The sequence below is a fragment of the Ceratotherium simum genome, chromosome 30 (genome assembly GCF_057802395.1).
Source record: "Ceratotherium simum simum isolate JZ-2026a chromosome 30, ASM5780239v1, whole genome shotgun sequence".
Taxonomy (NCBI): Eukaryota; Metazoa; Chordata; class Mammalia; order Perissodactyla; family Rhinocerotidae; genus Ceratotherium; species Ceratotherium simum.
Genome location: NC_141929.1, coordinates 4,837,583 through 4,858,066, shown reverse-complemented (window position 1 = coordinate 4,858,066; position 20,484 = coordinate 4,837,583). Strand labels below are relative to the sequence as shown.

Genomic DNA, 20,484 nt, shown 5'->3' with positions numbered 1-20,484 from the left:
AGGACTCCCCCTGCCCCTCTTTGGCAAATGTTAGTGGCCAAGTGTGAGCCCTTGGGGCCTGGGGCCAGACCTCTGAGTGCTCTGACCAGGCATTGGGAAGTCCGAGGAGCTGTAGGAGTTGGCGACAGTCATTCTGTCTCAATAGCCCAGGGCACATCAGAGCTGTTCATGGCTCGCGTTTCCCAGCCTGGCTGTGGGGCAGGAATTAATCCAACCAACCAGACTGGGAGTTAGAGAGGCCACGTTCATACCCTGTTGTGTGACCTTGCAGAAGACACCTGACCCTCCTGAGCTCAGGCGTCTCCTGTGGACAACAGGCCATGCTCCTGATCGTGTGGTTCTCGGGAGGATGTAGGGCCAGACCAGGACCTGGCAGGTAAATGTGGGCGTGGGCCCTCCTCGCTGGGTGGACGCTGAGACATTTAAGGAGCATGCGTCAGGCCCTGGGCCCTGGATGAAAGGAGTGTGTACACCTGAGTCACATTTATGGCGGTTCTGTGCCCACGGGGGGCTTCCTGCCTTGATGCACCTGTGAGGTGCAGGACCTGTTTGGCTGCATCTAAGCGTCTCAGCTGCTCTGCTCCGGGCTCTGGGCATCTGGCAAGGACCACTGGGGCCCCTCTCCTGGATGGTGGCCCCAGGGCCACAGGGGCAGGGCCCAGACCCTCAGTCACTCTGGCCAGTGGGGCAGGTACCTACAGGACTCACGCCTGGCGGTGGAAAGATGCAACGCTGCTGTGCGCTGTCTTCTAGGCTGCGTCACCGTCAGCCACGAGATGGGCCTGCCACTCCATCAAGGCCTGGGTCTGTGCCTGGACGTGGGGGCTTATAGACACAGGTGTGTAATTCCTCCCTCTCCCCCTTCCAGATAATAGTCATACCAATGAAAGCAGATGGAGAGCGTGCTCCGTGTACTTTATACTTCTTAACCCGTATCATCCTCCAGCGACCCTACAAAATAAGGAGCGCTGTTGGCCTCACTTTCCAGATGGGGGCAGCAGAGGCCCAGAGAGGTGAAGTGACTTGCCCAAGGTCACACAGTGGGATTCACAGTCCCCTCTGTCAGGCCAAAGCCGGAGCTCTTGGTTAATATAATTAAAGCCTCCTCCCTCCCCTCCACTTCTCCAGGCTGGCGGCACTTGAGAAGCCAGGCCCTTGTGCGTTGTGACTGTTGAACACGTTTCCTCCTCCTCCTCCTCAATTTGAGCAGCAGGGAGAGGAAGGTGTGATAGGTGCTGTTTTTTTCCACACACTGTATTTAGTTGTGTTTTCCTTTCATGGAAACCCCTGATTCTGCCTTCTCCTGTCTCTGCCTCTCTCAGAAACCCCCTCTCTCCCGACTCGGTCTTCTCTCCAAGAGGGCACTCTTGATGGCCATTCGCCAAGGTTCCCGGGGGCCAGGCCCCGTGCTGGGTGCTCCCAGCCTCAGAAATTGCCCCCTGGCACCCCCCCTTCCCTTCCCAGCTAATGTCCTGCAGGGTAGGCTGCGCCAGGCCTCTCAGACTGCGGTGGGCGTCTGATTCCCCCGGGTCTTGTGAAAGTGCAGGATCCGAGGCAGCAGAGCTGGACGGGGCCCGGGAGTCTGCATTTCTGGCAAGCTCCCAGGGACAGCCACTGCCTACCAAGCTCCCCGAACTCACTCCCTGCAGGAGGCTGATGGCCCTGCTCCTTGGCTATATTTTGCTCTCAGAGCGCACTGGCAGCCTCTAGTGACTGATAGTGACCAATTCTTGGTCCGTGTCCCCTCTACGGCCCAGCAGCCTTTGTCCCTTCTGTAAACCCCTGTGCCCCTCAGGGTCCAACCAGAGAAGCAGAACCGTTGGGAGATGGCTGTGAAGAGATTTATGCCAGGGACTGACCTAGCGGTGGTGGGGCCAGCCCCCAGGGAAGGGCAGCTGGGCGCTTGGGCGGGCTGGAGCCGCTGTCCAGCCGCAGGGTTTCTTCTTGCTCCGGGAAGCTGCAGCTCTGCCCCCGCCCTCCCCTGAGCCGGGCCAGCTCTACACCACTGGCCAGGCGCAGGGCGCAGGTGAGCCGGGCCCGCTGGCCCAATGCCGGCTTGCTGACTCAGCCCTTCGAGGCCTGCTGGCACCCAGGGTAGCATCGATGGGGGCTCGAGCTGCAAAGCCGGGGAGGCGGAGGGCAGGGCTCGCAGGCAGAGGGCCGTACTGTCTTCACATGGTTTCCAGGGAGGCAAGCCGGCAAGTTTAATCCACTTTCTAATAAACCAGGCCTTTGAGCTAGCAAAAATGGGTAATTAGCCAGCAGCCAGCGAGTTGGCACCTTGGCGGGCTGGCAGCCCGGCTGACATACACCCGCCTTGCCTCTGGAGCTGAAGGAGATTGAACCCGTGTTGTGCGGGTCAGGCTCCTGATGATGCTTGGACGTCTGTTTCTGGGGGTGGGGGTGGAGTCACCAGGGCAGGGAGTCGCATGCCCCAGGGTTGGTGCCCGCTCCTCTCTCCCCACCCCCAGTCAGGAGCCCTCGCCGGCCGCCTTCCTCTGAGCTCAGTTTCCCCATCTATTAGCTCTTGGCTGACAGGGCAGCGTGGATGCCGCCCGTGACATGAACAGAGCAACAGTGACACACAGTCCCCCCCTGGTCCTCTCACTTGCTCAGGATGCTCACCCAGAGCCCTGGCTAGTCCGTAGGGTGGCTCTGCGGCCACAGGGAAAGGTGCCCCTCTGGGCGTGCATGTCACCCGCTGGACCCCGGCTCTGTCCTGCTCCAGAGCTCCCTGATGGTCCTCCCTCCATGGCCGCCGGCCAGCCTCCTTCCGGTGGCCGCGCCTTCTCTCTGTGAGCGAGTCCGTCCTCGGGGCCCCTCTGAGTGAGCCTCAGTGCCAAGGGGAGGCCTTGGGGCTTTGGTCCCTTTGTCTCCATCACCTGCCCAGTGTCCTGAGTAATCCGAGTGCGACACGTAGAAGGCGTGTTTGTGAGGCCAACCCGACGTCCAGGAGCGTCCTCCCCAGTGGACAGGCTCCCCCCTTTAGGGACGCGTGGAGCCCCCAGCGCTGCCAGGTGGCGGGCCTGTGCCCTGCTCCAACAACATTAATAATAACTGATGACAGAGACAGAGAGAGAGAGGGAGAGAAAGAGAACCGGAGAGAGGAAGAAAGGAAAAGAAAGAAAGAGCCGTGCCCCTTTAGAGTTGGGATCCCTGAGGCCCCAGGACAGAGAACATCTTGCCAAAGGCCCCGAAGACACTGCAGCTGTGCTGGGAGCAGGTGTGGACTGCCTTTAGCCCTCTCGTCCAGTAAATACCAGTGTGGAGTTTCCTGCTCACCTCGGGGCTCCGTGAAGAAACCCCAGCATGCTCGCCGCTAGCCCGGGGGTGGACTCCAGGGGCCAGGGGCCGGGCCACCTCTCCTCTCCGGGCTGCACCAGGAGGACAGAGCCAAGGGAGGGCTCTCGGGCCCTGCACGAGGTGGGACCCAGGCCTTCCTGGGACCCTAGTATCTCCGCGCTGTGACAGAACGGGTGTGGGGACTGACCCCTGCTTGGTGTGGTTGGGGTCCTTCTGGAAGTCTCCTGGCTGTGCCTCGGGCCTTGGTGATCACCCTGGGGTTAATTGGCAGCATCCGTTAACCCTTCTCCTGCTGTGTGTGACTCAGTGGTGTTTGGGGCTTGGCCGCTGGATTTTTGAGCCTTTGTTCCTTCCCTCGATTATTCATTCTACAAACGTTTATGTAGCCTGGCTCTGGGACAGGAAGTTGGCAAGAGTTTGCTCAGCGAGCTCCCAGTCTGAGCACCAGGCCTTGAAGACAGAGTTTCCCAGGTGCGAACAGTAAGGAGGAAGGGCAGAGGGAGGGCGCAGAGTCCGACCCCCCAGCTCGTTGGTGAATCAGGGTGGACCTCGACAGCCCTCTCCAGTCTGCTGGACTCTGAGCCACTGGACGAGGGCCGTGCATCGCAACGCAACACGCACACGGTGTGTGCACACACACGCAAATGCCCACACACATTCATAATGCACATCTGCATGCTCTACACACACACAGACCGCATGTGCACACATACACATGCCCACAGGGTGTGCACCTACACATGCATGTACACACGCACACACAAATATACACGTTCACGTGTGTGCACATATGCATACTCACACACAGGTACACACATGCACATATGTGTACACACCCACAGACGTGCACATACAAATGCATGTGTTCTCATGAACATTCACACGAGCACACGCACACACACCCAGGTTCTCCCTAGCATCTGAGCGGTTGGGGACAGGGGACAAATAGAGACTTGCGCCTGTTCTCGTCTCTTCTTCCCTGGTGACTGGGTCCTTCGTCACACAGGGCCTCACTCACGTGGACACCCAGCCTGCTCGCCAGACCTCTGGCCACACTGCCCTCCAGCCACCCTTCAGGATGGGCTCTCCAGCAGCACAGCCCCCTTGAAAGGACAGGCTGGAGGGAGGCCCGCATGCTCTGGATGGGGACTCGGGCTCACAGCAGGGAGACCAGGCCCTGGAAGTGGGCCTGGCCGAGAGCAGCTGTGGGGTGTGGCCCAAGCCCCACAGACTCCTTGTCCTCAGGGACACCTGGGGGAGGCCCAGAGCTGGGAGGGCCTCTGAGTACAGGGCCTGGGGGGGGGGTCCTAGGTGCCGAGGTGACACTGACGTACACCCCATACCTGAAACAGAAGTTTCACCAGATGATCCGTTACCATCATCGGTTGCAGCAGCCAAGCAGGTGTTTCGTGAGGTCACAGCTGGGCATCTGTGCCCCCAGGTGACCTGGGCCTCACCCAGCGGGCCATTGTGAGCGGGGTAAATGCCACATGTGGTCACGTGGGTCCCCTTGCGCCCGCTCACCTCTCCTGGAGCACCCCTCTCTCACCAAAGGGACAAAGCCGGCTCTGGTGTCATCCCCTCCCGGAGCCGGGGCTGCAGCCACGGGGTGATTCTTCTGCTATTTTACGTGATTGTGACTGATTTCCACCCGACGGATTGTTCCAGGTCAACCTGGGTATCAATGCCAAGCTCGCCGGCCTGGCATCTCCATCTCAGGATGTCTTTTCCTCCTCCTTCCTCCACACATGTCCCCCCGGCCCAGGGTCTGCTCGCATCCCCCGTGGTTTCTCTGAGCAGACGCGGCAGAGCTGACGGGCCTGGTGAGACTCCCCTAGTGCTGCGCCAGTTCTAGAAGCTCCCACCCCATTCCTCACGTTACTCTCCCCTTTCCACTCGGGCAGGACTCGCCCGTCAGTTATGCCCTCAGGTCTTTGCAGGGAGACAATAAGCACTCTTCTCAGTGTGCCCTCCATGATGAGAGTCCCGTCCCTGGATATATGTGTGTGTGGTGTGGTGTGTGTGAGAGAGAGAGAGGAAAAACCAGAGGTTCTTTCTAATCTTTCCCTTTATTCTTTTTTTAAAGATTAAACGTAAAAATCCTCTGCTGGTCAGATTCTCAGCTTCTTGCACTGTGTCTTTACACGTGAGATGGTGTTGGGGGTTTTATTGTCGATGACTTTCTGGTTTGCTTGTGGACCCAGAGTGAGCGGGCATGCTCTTGTTCATCTTCCTCCAACCCGAAATGGCAGCAGCGGGAGGCTGGAACGTTCCCCGTCCTGCTCGCTGCCGAGTCCCCAGCGCATAGAGCAGGCCTGGCACCGGGCAGGGGCCCAATGTATTTTTAAATGAATTACTATACCTGTTTTGCCCTTCCACCCCACACCGCTCCCCGTGCACACACACACACACACACTCCTACCCAGCACGGCTCTGCATTCAGGCTGGGGCTCTCAGAAGTCACGGTGAATTCTTGGTTTCAGTAGGTAAGAGTGTAGCCACAGTGGAAATCGCTTGTGCAGGTCATTTAAGATCAACGTAAGTGTGTGGGCCCGGCCCCTGGTGCAGTCGCTGTGTGTCCAGTTCGGATTGGGGGAGCAGCAGGGTGCCTGCCGTGTGTCTGCAGGTGAGGGCTCAGCCTTGCTGGTGCTCGGGGGTGGCTCTGCAGGAGGGTGACCGGCTCCCCTCCCAGCTCTGCCCCATCGACCCTCCAGGCGGGTTACACACCCTCTCTAGGCCTCCAGACGCATTTCCTCGCCTGGAAAATGGGGGCGGTAGTGACAGTGTCTACCTCATGGGTTGTGGAGAGGATTAAGTGGATTAAAATATGTGGAAAGTACTTAAAGCAGTGCGGAGCACAGAGCAAACGCTAGCCATTATATTTGTTATTATTTTATCGCCATTATATTTATGATTCTTTCATATGAGGAGCTGCAACCCGCCGGCTGCTGACACGGGCTTGTCCGCTGTGCGCCAGGACATGCGGGGTCTCTCCCAGATTTCTGGGACCTCTGTGATGAACGTGGTTTAACGTGTGAGTTTCGGCTCGGCGGCCGGCCTTAGGCCGCAGGGCCTCGCGGTGCTGGAAGGCGGCTGGGGCGCTAACCTGGCTTGCTGAGGGTCCCCCAGCCTCTGCCCCCCGGGCCTCCGGAACGCCCAGGATGCACCAGTGCTCCCCTGTGGTGGAGGCAAGAAGGACTGTGGCGCTGTCCTGCTGGCTGTCCCTCTGCGGGGGGCAGGTGAGCGGGCACGGTTGTCTGCAGGCCCAGGCCAGCCTCCAGCCTGTCCCCGCCATCTCCCGCCACCGCGGGGCCGGCCGAGCCGCAACCCAGCAGATGTGACTCCCGCGAGGCTGTTTGCTGTGGCTGTCATCGTGTTTCCATGATCCTGTGACAGAAACCCTGCCCCGGTGTTAATTTACATTATAGCCAGGGCACCCCGACGTGTGTTTTTAAAGGGTATAATTTCTATCAACTTCAATTAGAGCTATTTTTATTTTTGTCACCCTGAAGAATTTCCCTGCGGTTAAGCTGCCATTTTTCACTGTAATACCCCTGGCAAGGGCTGAGGAGAAAAATTAATAGTCTCGTGATCACTCAGCTAATGCACTGTCACCGCGTGATAAACTGACTGCCCTGGGTGAGACGGCCCTGAGTGAGACGGCGCAGTTCTTTCCACAGTAATTATGTCATGTCCACCTGCAGTGGGCAAGGCCCCTCTGGGGGGGGCGTGGGGTGGAGCTGAGCCCCCACAGAGCCCAGGGCAGGGGCCCCCCCTCACCCTCTCCTCAGAATGTGTCTTGGCGGTAATTTAGGCACATCAAGCTGGGCGTCTGCCCATCTTCAGGCTGTGTGGCATTTGACAGGTTACTAAACATCTCTGATCCACATTTGAACAGGGAGAATGCCATAAAGGTTACTGTTAATAAGCCACCTGACCTCCCCAGCTCGGGGCATCCAAGGAGGCGATCCTGGAAGGCAGGTGGTGGGGGGAGTATCGTGCCTGGTAAACGGGGGCATCAATTCATGATTGGGGGCGTGCGGGCCCTGAATGAGGAGCTAGCGGGTAAAGCCAGTCTCCGACTCTGAAGACAAGAGGAAGGAGCAGGGACAGGGCTGTGGTGGGATGTGAGCCTGGGGTGGGGGCGCAGGGAGCAGTGAACCTGCGGGGAGACTGGCTTCCCTCCACCTAACTCAGGCTATCGGGCCACTGAGCGGTGGCACAGCCACGCCATGGGCCGCTACCCACAATAAAAAGGAACGCACTCCCGATGCGCCCAGCAGCCTGGGCGAGTCTCCAGGGAGCTGTGCTGAGTGGAAATGGCCGGTCCCGCAGGCTTGCGCACTGCGTGGTTGCATTTACATCACGTGCTGGGAATGACTGAACTGCAGGGACTGAGCGCAGGTTGGCGGTCCCCAGGGCTGGGGTTGGGGCTGTGCTTATCAGAGGGCGCCATGGGCGATACCTGTGATGGAACTGTCCTCTGTCTCCACCGTGGCACTGGGGACGGGGACCTCCCCAGGGATGACACTGCGCAGGAGGAAACACACGTAGTAGGACAGGTCACACCGGAGAATCTGCCTAAGACAGGTGTCGTCAGCGCCAATGTCCTGCTTGTGACACGGTGGTCTAGTCTGTAGGATGTTACCACGGCGGGGAGCTGAGGAAAGGTGCTCGGGATCTCTCTGTATTCTCTCACACCTGCTCATGAATCTATAAGCATCTCCACATAAAAAGTTAAAAATTAAACAAAAATCAGATCATATCTCTCCTTGGCTCAGAACCCTCCTGAGCTCCCATCTCACTCCTAATGAGAGCCAGAGTCCTTACAGGGGCCCACGAGGCCCTCCAAAATGCAACCCCATTGCTTCCCTTGATCCTCTCCAGCCACATGGGCCCCCTTGCTGTTCCTCAAACACACTAGGCACACTCCTGCCTCAGGACTTTTGCATGGGCTGTTCGCTACGCCTGAAACACTGTTCCCCCAGACCCCCACATGGATCCTTCCCTAGCTCAGCTGTCTCCTGCATCTGCTGTGTTGGGGACACCGTGCCAGGGCCTGGGGATAGAGTGCTGTCCGGGGAGGGGGTGACAGTCTGGGGGAGGGCAGAAGTGTAACTCCTGAATCTGGGCACTAGGATGAGGGCACTATTGGAGGTGGGCTGGGGGCGCATCCAGCTCTGCCTGGGGAGGGGAGCTGGGAACAGTGTCCAGGGGAGGGAGGCAGACCCTGGGCTGAGGAGGAGGCAGAGGGCATTGTGGGGTGGGAGGGGGACTCATGGGCATTGACAGTGGCTCATGAGCAGACCCCCACATGGCTTCCACCCAGAACCCTGAACTGAGCCTTGGCCCTGCCTGGGGAGCCTCCACCATTTTACAGACTGGAAGCCAAGGCTCAGAAAGGTAGAGTCACTTGCCTGAGGGCACACAGCCCGGAGGCGGTAGAGCTGGGGTCTGAACCAGGCAGGGTGGTTTCTGTGTCTGCCCTCAGCCCCTGCAGGACGCCTGGAGGGGAGAACGGAAGGGGGACAGACCCACAAGTGGGCACGACGTGTCCTTCTGCAGTCCCTCAGCGGCCCCATCATCTCCTGTTTCTCCCAGACAGTTTTTGTACTGTCCAGGAACTGGGAATGACTTTTACGTTATTAAATGTTTGCAAATGTATTCATTTACACGTTGTCTAAGGCCACTTTAGTGCCACAATGCCAAAGTTGAGTAGCTTCAACAGAGACCATTTGATCCACAAAGCCAAAAATACTTATTATCTGGCCTTTTCACAAAAGGTTTGCAGACATGCCCCTGCCTCAGGGCTGTTGTGCCTGCTGTTCCCTCTGCCTGGAACACCCTTCCCCCAGATCTCCATCTCCTTGGTGAGCTCCCTCATTTCCTTCAAGTCTTTGCACGAATGTCCCCTTCTCCACGGGGAGAGCTTGTGGAAAATTCTAACTCCACACACCCGCCCCTCCCTATCCACTTCTCCTACTTGTCTTTTTGGTTCTTCCCACCAACTCACATGTGAATCTGTATTTATTGACTGTCTCCCCGGCTGGCGTGTCTGCCCTTCACAGCAGGAATGTTTAACTGTTTTGTTTGCTGCCGTATCGCAGGCACGGTGCCTGGCACACAGTAGGTGCTTTAGAAATGTTTATGGGAAAGATGGACAGACAGACGGACGCGTGGATGGGCAGATGGACAGGTGGACGGGTGGGTGGGTAGGTGGGCGGATGGATGTGAATAGCCAGGCTGGGCCCCCTCGTGTGCCACGTGGAGGTGTGGGAAGTTTGGTGAAGGATCTTACGTGGGGGGTCGGTGGGAGGAGTGTGGTATCCTCCCAGCCTCGCTGGGGCCCCACCCTTCCCGGCCACACCTTCCCCGTCCAGGTGTGTCTCCGCGGCTCTGAGTGCTGTTAGCAGCAGACCCTGCTTTCCAGTCAGGCTCTCAGAGACGTCGTGCCCCACTGCCCATCCCACACGGTGGGCCAGACACTACAGATGTTACCCTTTCTGTCCTCAGTTGCCCCTTCTGTATAATGGGGCCAAACAGTTCCTGCCCCCAGGGCTGCTGAGGCCCAACGGGCGGACACCTGCGAAGACTGGCACGGGGCCTGGCTCTTCGTAGGCGCTATCGCCCTGTAGCTGTGACCAGCGAAAGCCGTTTTCACCCCAAGCCTCCTGCTTTAGGATCGTGACCCATGACCCTTCCTCTCGGCCCTTCAGGGACAGACAGTGGCTCCTGGCTTGGAGGTAACCCCAGTTTCAGCTGAACCCAGAGATTCTTCTGCCTCGGCAGCTCCCAGGCCTTGATCCGGGCACTCGCTGGTTCTCTGTGGCGGGTGGGGCTGCACCGCCTGTCCTTCTAGTCTTAACAGATGCGTTCACCGGCTTCCTGTGTGTCAGGCCCGTGCTAGGCTTCAGGAACCCTGACTCGGGCATCCTCATGACCGCCCCTTGCGGTGGGGTGACCCTCAGCGTCCCCCTTATTCATATGAGGAAGCTGAGGCTCAGAGGCGTTAAAGAGCATGCCCAAGGTCACCCAGCTGGGCACCCGGCGGTCGCTCCCGCCCAAGCCTGTGCTCTTTCTCGGCCACGTGACTGCCTCTGGCCCTTTTCCCCACTGGGCTTGGCTGCCCTCCTGGGAAACACCAGTGTCTTCCTCTTGCCCAGACACCCATGGGGAGGTGCCCTGCACCTACTGGAATGGGAGCCAGGCTGGGTGATCTCTGTCCACTTCGTGTCCCCTTGGCCTCAGTTTCTCCATCTGTAAAATGGATTTGCAGAACCATTGCAAACTCCAGGAGGTGGTTCTGTGCACACTTTGCAGATTGCCCAGGCGGAATGTCATGACTGTTTGTGTCCCTTTGGTGGCTGCAGTGAGTCATCACCTGGCTGGACTTGAAGCCAAGAACAAAACCTTCTTTTTATTTTTCCAAGTCCTGGACTGTGTGTTCACTCAGGCTTCTATTGTCCTCAAGGCTGGATGGGCCTGGGGCCTCCCTCCCTTCCTCCAGCCCCTGAGAGGTGGGTGCACCTGGGGGACTCTGGTGGAAAACAGTGGGATCAAGACCCCCGCCGGACACGGCTCCTCTGCTGGAGCGGCAACGCCCCCCCGGTGCTGCAGCCGGAGCGCCCCTAATTGCTGTCACAGATGTGCAGCCAGCAGCCTCTCCCACACGATCTGCGGTGTCGCGTGAGCTTAATTAGTCCCTGATTACTCATTTACTGGGTGCTGTGTGTATTCCATATCTAATAACTTTCCAATTACGCCCAGGCCATGCCGCACATTTAATAACCCTTGGTTGTCTGCTTCTCGGGGCCTCCACGTTCGGCAGCTCCATCTCCCCCGACCCCGAGCCTGATCATTCCCTTTATTGCAGGATTCGGAGTCTCTGCCTGCCATTACGGAGCTATTACAGTGAATTAAGGGGCGTAAAATACTGTTTTTCGGCCTCTGATGCACCAGCTTGCTGCACAGAACAAGAAATCCCACCAGAGAGGGTCGAGCACGATGTCTTTGTGAGTGGGCTCCCGGGGGGGCCACGGCGGCCCAGGAAAGGGGGAGGGGGACCCTGTGGCTGAGCTGGCCCCTTCCCCTTATTTCCCTCCTGAGCAGATGGCACAGTCCTGTGACCCGCAGGGCCCCCCGGCAGGTGGCAGACAGAGGTGTCCAGCTGGCCCAGGAGGTGCCCCTCGGCCATGCCCAGCCAGCCTCCCGGCCAAGGCGTGCACTGGGCCGGCTGTCTGGGACCAGGCAGCTCTTCTCCCCACATTTGGCTTCCTGCCTCCGCCTGATTTTTCCTTGGGGCAAAGGGAAGGCGACGCTGCATCCCCTGTGCTGGCTCTCCTCTTCCCCTCCTGCAGTTCTGCTCCGTGTCTTGTCCTCCCCACCTTGCTCTTGGGATAAATCAGTCACAGCCCATCCACAAACCCACTGCCCTTTACCCGCAGCGTAAACCTGTGTGCCAGAGACCGCAGCCCAGGGTGCCGTGTGGCTGCGGAGGCAGTGGGTATGGGCATTAGGCCGTGCTGACATTCAGTGAGCGCCTACTTTGTGCCAGGCACTGTGGGGTCTGGGTACTCGACAGAGAACACAGCACTGGCCTGGATTTTCGGCTCCGACTCTGACCTCTGGGTGACCTTGGCAGCTGACTTGACTTCTCTGTGCCTCAGTTTCCTCCTCTACAAAGTGGGAGTTAAGGTAGGGCTGTTGGGAGGATTAAATGGGCTACTGCCGTTAGGCACTCGGTGGGCACCCAGCATGTGGCAGGTGCCCAGTGAATCCAGGGCTGGCATTACTAGCCTGTTTCCCAGAGGCGTAAAAACTGAGGTCAGAGCAGTCGTGACTTGCCTGAGCGTCCTGGTATGCCAGCAGTGAAGCGGCAACTGGGACTGAGTCCCACGTCTGCTTTATTCAGGATTGGCACAGCTGGTTTCTTGGAGCACATCTCGAGCTGACTTGGAAGAAAGAGAAGATTCAGGTTGATCAGGAAAAGCCGGGGAGCCCATGCCCGGATCCTGCCCCCATAACTTCAGGGACCCCTGGACGGCCTTGGGGCTCCAGCCAACAGCAGGCGAGGGGGCCTAGGAGGCCCAGAGTCCAGGGGGGCCCCCCAAGGCCAAGGCCGTGAAGGCTCCCCCAACGCACACACCTCTGGGCTTTGTGGGGCCCCCAGCCACTGCACTCCTTGGCTCTCGTTCCTGATGCTTCTGCCATGAGGTCATGAGATCAGCTGCCACTTCTTGAGCAACGACTATGTGCCAAGTTCTTTAGCAGAAGTAACTCATCTGATTCCCTCCACTGTCCCTCTGGGAGGTGGGCACTCACTATGTTATCACTCCCACTGTGCGTAAGGGGAAACTGAGGCCTGGAGACGTTAAGTCACTTTGCTGAGATCTCCCAGCTGGGAGAGTGGCCAGGACCTGGTGCCCGGCTGCAAGGAGACTGAGACTGGACTCTGGCCGGGTCCCAGGAGACAGGGAAATGGGCTCCGGGAACAGCCACCAGTCCCCGCAGAGGCCACCACAGAGAAAAGTCCTGGTGTCTCGTCCAGTGGCCTCTAGGCTGCTGTGGGCCCTCAAACGGGAACTTCCCTTGTTCTTAAAATACATGATTTACACGCTACAACATGGATGAGCCTGGGAAGCGTTCTGCTCAGTGAAAGAAGCCAGACACAAAGGGGCACATGTTGTAGGATTCCATCTATAGGAAATGTCCAGAACAGGCAAATCCGTAGAGACAGAAAGTAGATTGTGGTTGCCAAGGGCTGGGGGTGGGGGAATGGAGAGTGACTGCTAATGGGTCCCGGGGTTTCTTCTTGGGGTGATGGAGTGTTCTAAAATGGATTCTGGTAATGGTTACACAACTCTATGAATACATTAAAAGCCCTTGAATTGTACAGTTTAAATGGGTAAGTTGTATAGTATGTGAATTATATCTCAATAAAACTGTTTTAAAAAACAATAGAGCAGGGCTTCCGTTCCCTGGAGAAAGGAGGACGTGGCACTGTCTCATTAGGATATTCAGTGGTGGCTGCAAATCCCCTTTATGTTCAAGAACTCCGGAAAGTCCCCCTTTTTGCCTTTCCCCATTAACTGACTAACGCTTTCAAGGTGGTGGCCTGGGTCCAGGGAAATAAAGGGGACAATAGCGTCTGCCCCGCTGGCTCGGTCTGCGGGAGTCCCACGGACTGCTGCTCTGAGATGCTGCCCATTTCTAGGGTCCCCGGGGGTGGGGGTGGAAAATGCACATCCCAGGCCCAGTCATAATAGTACTTTAAATTAAGACAGACCCTGAGCTCGGGACTCGTGGCTCTGGTAGAGAGAAGGCACAATGAGAATGTGGGTTCAAGGCCTGCTTCTTATTAGTCAGGAATTGTCATAAATCTGGCTTTGAAGGGTGAGGAGGGGCGGCTCTTTGCCTCCGTTTGATGGTGTGGTGGAGAATGCTGGCCTCCACCTGAGATGACCCATCCTCACAGCACCACATGTGTCTGGCCACCTCGCCCGTCCTTCAGCACTGACTGAGCACCCCCTGGGAGTCCTGGGCACTGCTGACGAGCGCCGGAGAAAGGGGGTGAAATCCTTTTACTTCCAACGAGAGTCAAAGTGGTGGGAAGAGCTGGAGCAGAGGAGGAACCAGCATCCAGTCCCCTCGTGTTTCTGGCACAAGACGGTGCCAGGGAACATTATATCTGGGCTGGGTTCTCTAGAGCTTTTTGGGTTGTATTAGTTATCCGCTGCTGCGTAACAAATGACTACAGATTTAGCAGCTTACAGCACATCTGTCACCACCCAGCTCTGCTGGCCTCTGCTCAGGGTCTCATGGGCTGCAGGTCAAGCAAGTCGGCCAGGCTGCGCTCTCACCTGGCGACTCGACTGGGGAAGGACCCGCCTCCAAGTTCATTTGGGTTGTTGGCAGAGTTTATCTGTTGGGACTGAGGGCTGCTGTGAACATTCGTCACAAGTCTTTGTGTGGGCATGTTTTCGGTTCTCCCGCCTGTCTACTGAGGAGTAGACTTGCTGGGTCGTGTGATAACCGTGTGTTTGACCTTCTGAGGAACTGCCAGGCCCTTCTCCAGAGCAGCCGCCCCAGTTTACGATCGACCAGCAGTGTGTGTGGGGGGCTCACACAGGGTCTTAACATGTTTCAGATTAGTTAGCAACACCTAATAATCAGGGAAGTGCAGCTTTTAAAAATGGATTCCCAGCTTCCGCTTGAGAAACCAGATCTGGCAAGATGGGGCTTGAGTCCCTCTGTGTGACCACAGCCAAGTCTTCTCCCAGCACCTGGGGTTCAAATCCCGATACCACCAATCACTGAGGGGGCTCAGACAGACCACTGTCTCTGTGACTCCGTGTCCTTGTGCACAGAGGGCCGTGGGGAGGAGGAGCAGGGCCTGGCTCTCCCCTCTCTCCGCGCCACCGCCTGTGGGGTTTGCGTAGTGATGCCGCCTGCTGTGACAGGTGCTACCCCGTAGACAGGCCCCCAGGCTGGCTGGACAGGTCATCCTGTGACTAGTGGTGGACACAGCAGCCCTGCACCTGGCAGTTTCCGAGATGATTAGGTAGTGAGAACAGCTAAAACCCGGCAGGGTGGGAACCACATCCACGCAGGGCTCCAGGGTCCCTGCCATGCTGATGGCCCCTCCCCCCCAGCCCTGATTGAGCGAGTGAATGAATGAATGAATGAATGAAGTGTGCTTGGACGAGGTGCCGCCTCCTCCTAGCTCCAGCCTCAGCCACCAGCAGGCCTTTGGGATTTGCAGGGGCTGTGGTCTGGGCAGTGTCACCATATGGATCCCATAAATTAAAGCCTTTCTAGAAACAAACGGTAAGTTTATCCGCCTGGCGGAGTAGGTCTTTGGAGCCCGCGCTTGCCCAGGGAGTGGTGAGCCATCCGTCTCTCTCAGGCACTTCCGTTTTATAGCACAAATCCCTAAACAAACTGGATCAATGTGAAGTTGCTTTTTGACAGCCATGCCGCCCCTGGGGCTCGTAATCGGGAAGTGGGGGGTCGCCAGTCCCCAGGACCGGCCCCCGGGTAGCAGCCATTGATTAGGCCCTGAAGCCCACATGGGGGCTCAGCTCACCTCCTCACCCGCTCACGGGGCCCTGGCCTCCCGCCCAGGCCTCCCAGGTTGGAGGTGGGAGCCCAGGACCTGAGGCCCTGCTGACCCCACCTTGGCGTCTAGTAGCTCTGTGACCTTGCCCCTCTCTGAGCCTCAGTTTCCCCAGATCTGGGAAGGGGATGGGGCGACCGGAATAGTCAATGTCATAGAGACAGAAAGTAGAATGGTGGTGCCCAGGGCCTGCAGGCAGGGGGGACAAGGAGATAGTGTTTAATGGCTATAGAGTTTCCATTTGGGATAAAGAGAAAGTTCTGGAAATAAATCTGAGGTGATGGTTGCCCAAAATTGTGAATGGGCTTAATGCCACTGAGTTGTACACTTAAAAATGGTCAAGATGGTAAATTTTATGTTATGTGTATTTTACCACAATTTAAACAATAAACAAAGGGGTGGAGGGGGCGTGACCTACCCTGCAAGGTGAACTGAGGAGCAGCTAGATTAATCGTTATACTAACTAGTCGGGAGTTATTACCAACTTCTGTGCAGAGCTGAGGGGGCTCTCGGGTGATGGGGCCAGCGGGGGGAGCTCAGCGCCCAGTCTGCCGTCCCGGGCGGGGTTTGCCTGGCGAGGAAGACACTCACACTGGCTCTGCCGCTGCCCTGCGCCAGCCAGGCCGAGTCCCCAGTCGAAGACCCAGGCCATCGCAGGGGAGGAACAGTGCCCAGAGGCCCAGGGGGCCCACCCATTGGGCAGCTCCGGATGGGCATGACCAAGGCTTACCATGTCCCCCTCCTCTCCTTCCAGGTCACCTCTGCATCTCTCGAGGCATCGACAGTCGGCCACCCTCCTGCCCGGGAGCCAGAGTCCCAGCCACGCCCCCCAGCAGAGAGCCTGCCCAGGGGCCCCAGGACTGCCCAGGAGCTGGGGCCAGCGCGTTGTCAGCAGAGCAGCCTGGACGGGGCTGGACCAGACCTCACGGGCACAGGTAGACGCCAGCTCTTTCATATCTCTGGGTACCAGGGTGGACTGTGCCAGCCCCAGCAGGCAGGGGCCCCAAAGCCAGTTCAGGAGCAGAGTTGCACCCCACTGTCACCTCATTCTGGGGGAGAGCCTGCAGGCTGAGGCTCCCAGTCTGGGATTTGGATGTTTTTTTCATGCTCCTTGGGGGTTAAATCAAATTGTGGTTTAATCAGAATCCCTGTTCTCGACACCTCTCACCCTTGATTCACAGACGGCCTTTGCTGTGTTTATTTCTCTCTTGGTCCCACTGTATTCACTCGTTCGTTTAAGAAATCATGTAGTGCATACCCGTGAACCACTGCAGCCCAAGCGCTCGGTCTGTGCGCCTGCCCTGACGCCCCGCGCCCCCCGGACGGAACCCCCATCTCGCATCTTGCGTTGGCTTGCGTGTTGCGGCTGTGTTTGCCTGAGCACGCTCAGCCTGTTTTCCTGGTGGTGAACTTGTGTCCCAGCCTGGCCCCTCACTCAGCCTCGCAGGCTCCGTCTGTGCTGTCGCAAGCTGCCCGGCGCCGTCTCACTGCTGGGTGCCGGTCTGTCACGGCTCCGCCGGGTGTGGGCCGACTCCCACCCTGGCGCGGGGACGGTTTCTGGGGTTTTCAGTTGTGAAGGCACCGCGTCCCGGCACCTGTCTCTCTCAGGTGTTACTCTCGGCTGGGAGAAGGTGCTGCCCGCTGTTAACCGGCGTGGGTGTCTCACCCCGCCCCCCCCAGCCATGGAGACCCTGCCGCCTGTCTTGGCACCGTCAGACGGCCTCAGTTTCCCCGACGACGCAGAGGCTGGCTCCTCCTTGGCTGGCAGGCCTGTGGTCCTGGAGCAGCCCTTTAGGCTGTGTTTCTGTTAGCGAGACCCCTCAGAGTGGGTCCCTGTGTGTCCTGCCCCGTCGCTGCCCCCTGAGAAGACTGAGTCCCGAGACCCTCAGCCCTGCCCTGCCTGTGCCAGCCCCCTGTGTGGGCAGCTGGCTGAAGGCACTGCTGGTCAGCAAGAGGAACAGAGCCAGAAGGAGACAGGCTGGGGTTAGGTGCAGCTGGCCCGCCCCACCCTCAGGTTCTGGGCTTCCATCTGGGCATCCATCTCCAGGACAACCCCCATGCCACCTCTTTCTCTCGGTGATGTGGACTCGGCCAGCAGAGGGGCTGGGCCTCGGGCTGGGGATGGATCCGGCCGACCAGGGGCTCATGGGCCATGTGGCCCTCTGAGGGGCTTCCAGATCCTGACACATGGGGATGGGGTGGTCAGGCAGCAAAGGGGGTCATGTGGGTGGTGGACAGGGATGCTTCTTGGGGAGCCATTCTCTCAAGCCCCTCAGCACACTCAGAGCCTTGAACAAGTGTCTTTTCCTGCTCCGTGCCTCAGTTTCCTCATCTGAGAAATGGGAATGAAGGCTAATGGGAGTGCCTGGCTCACAGGGCAGGCATGAGAGTTACATTAACCAGGACATACGAGCATTCAGTGCAGGTCCTGGCACCCTGAGCCCTCATAAGTGCTGGCTGTGTCAGCGTTATCATTATTTGTAATTCCTAGTCACCCAGCTGGCGCCTCCTCCAGGCAGCATGGAGCATCTCCGAGGCTGTTCTGACCCACCTCTTCCACCCCAGCTGCCCTTCTGCTCTGGGTAATATCCTGCAGAACCGTGACCCTTGGGCTGGCACACGCGAGGCCTGGCCCCCTGCCCTGGGGCCGCCTGGGGCAGGGCAGGGCACAAGGCCCTCGCCTGCCAGCTGCTCCCATCAGGCTGCGGCCCAGGTTGGGGTGTGGGGGGTTGCAGCTTCGCAGCCGGAGTCCCGCCAGGAGCGCCATCCCGCCATCAGGCCCTGCCTGGAGAGGCTGCTGCTGCTGCTCGGAAACGTGACAGTGACTAATGGTTTATTACACACCTGCCACCTCTCATCGGGCTGGCGGCCCAGCCCCCAGGGCCAGCTGTGCACTGCCAACTGGACGGCGGGGCGGGCGCAGGGGGCCAGCATGTCCAGACACATGGACGCACACAGGCACGGGGACATGCAGAGACAGACACAGACTTGGCAAATGGACCACACACAAGGGTACACATACAGGCACACACACACACACAGACACACATGCATACAGCCCTGTTGCTCCCTCTCTCCCGAGCTGGGAACCCCTCTGTGTCTCGCTGTCTTTCCCCACTCCCTGCAATGGTGGCTTTCGCCCCGGTGCTGACTGGGGAGGGTCCTTTCCCAGAAGGGCGGGGCAGCCGTGGGCAGGTGGGGGTGCATCCACCACCTTGGGGGTAACTACCCATCAAGTCCATTTCTGACCCCGGTTCCCTGCCTTTGTCTCGTGCGTGGGGACGGCAGCGTTTGCTGGGGGAGGGAAGCCGTCACATCAGGAGCCCTTGTGGCCAGCCGGGTGGCCGGGCGGAGTCCCCCCAGGCACACTCACGGCCAACAGCTGCTTCGGTCTCTCCCAGAGGCGGAGGTGCGTGGCTCTCGGGCGCAGCGTCCAGAGTGCCCGCCTGGCACGTAGTCACTTGCTGGCTGCAGGGAGGATAGCTTCAGGGCTGCGGGGAACTGGGGACCCTCGGGGCTGGGATTCCTCACAGGCAGGGCACAAACCACGGACTGAGCAGAAGTTTCCAGCTGGTGGGAGAAGGCACACTGGAAACCTCACCATGAGGCGGCCTTCCCTTGTAGCGGGGCGAGCCCCTGGGTCGGCTCTTTCCAATATTCTTAAGTCTTTAGTCAAAGGAAGACCCGTTTCTCATGTGCCACTCGCATGCGGTCTGAAACCCAGTGCGAGGACACTGCTAATTCATCACCTGACGATGGGAATGGGCTTTCCTGGAACAATTATCTGTGTGCCATCCGCAGCCTCCTTGGGAGAGAAGCGGCACCATCTGGTGATAAGCGAGGGAGTGGCTTGATCCAGAGACCTGGGGCTGAGTTTCCAAATCTCAGTGCTGTCAATTTCCAGCCATGGAGCCTTTGCAAGGTTCAGAATCTTCCCAAAGCTTAGCTTCTCCAGCTACCAAATAGGCGTGGTGAAAATGAAATCTTCCTTGTAGTGCAGTATCCGTGATGTAGGATGAACACTAATGAGGCACCCAGGGCTGCCAAGCAAGGCTGTGCAGGTTTTGCACATTGCCCAACTCCAGGGGGCGCCATTCTCATTGTGGTCTCTGTGAATATGCTCCCTGCATGGCCATCAGGGCTGCCATGTTGCACAGCTGAGTGGTGGCCCTGTAGTTGTGCCACGTGAGCCCTGGATGTCCTTGTTGAGCTGTGGAATGGCTTCTAAAGTGGTTGATAATACCTTTATTAATAGAGATGGTGGAAGCTACAGACCCCACTGATGGGGTTGGGGTGGGGTCACAGAAAACCAGGCCGAGATTGACTCTCCAGTCACAGCCTGCGGCTCCTCCCTCTCACCTGCCATGTTGGGGTGCTGGGGTCGGCCACCCCTGTTGGAGGTGGTTCGTGGGTTCCTTCTGTCCCAACAGCCGCTGCTCTACTCCCACTCAGAAAGTCTCCGTTCTCGTGAGTACTTACTCCGGGCTTTTGGGGGCCCCTGGTCCAACGAGGCAGGGGAGAGGAGAAAGGGCTGGCAGGGCAGGGGAGGAGCCGTGGGGAGTTGACACAGTGCGTCTCCCATCTCACTGACCTCTGGGCTCCCCTCACCCCCCTGTCAACCACCGAGGCAGTGGCTCACTGTGGGAGGGGTCTGTGTGAGCTCCTGCCGCTGCGGTAGCAGATCACCACCAACTTGGTGGCTTAAAGCAACACACATCTCGTATCTGATAGTTCTGAGCCAGAAGTCCGACACGGGTCCCCCTGGGCTAAAATCCAGGTGTCAGCAGGGCTGCGTTCCCTCTGGAGGTGCCGGGGGAGCATCCATTCCCGGCCTTTTCCGGCTTCTGGAGGCGGCTCACATTCCTCGGCTCCTGGCCACTTCCTCCGTCTTCAGAGCCAGCAATGCTGCATCCCTCCGCCTCTGCGCCTGTAGTTGCATCTCTGCCTCTTCTGCCTCCCTCTTCCACCTGTGAGGACTTTGTGATCACGTGGCCCACCTGGGCGTCCAGCTGCTCTCTCATCTCAAGGGCAGCTGACTGGCAACCTCAGTTCCCTTTGCCATGCCA

General features: G+C 58.5%; 1 protein-coding gene and 1 pseudogene across 3 annotated transcripts in view; one reads left to right on the top strand and one right to left on the bottom strand.

Moving 5' to 3' along the window:
- GSE1 (Gse1 coiled-coil protein) overlaps nt 1-20,484 on the top strand; it is a 425,963-nt gene that overhangs the window by 137,307 nt on the left and 268,172 nt on the right. For all 3 annotated transcript variants that reach the window (XM_014792652.2, XM_087419841.1, XM_087419840.1), the window contains exon 2: nt 16,173-16,353. In XM_014792652.2, the coding sequence (XP_014648138.2) occupies nt 16,173-16,353 (181 nt within the window). The remainder of the gene's footprint in view (nt 1-16,172; nt 16,354-20,484) is intronic.
- Nucleotides 18,116-20,357, bottom strand: LOC147913082 (uncharacterized; annotated as a pseudogene).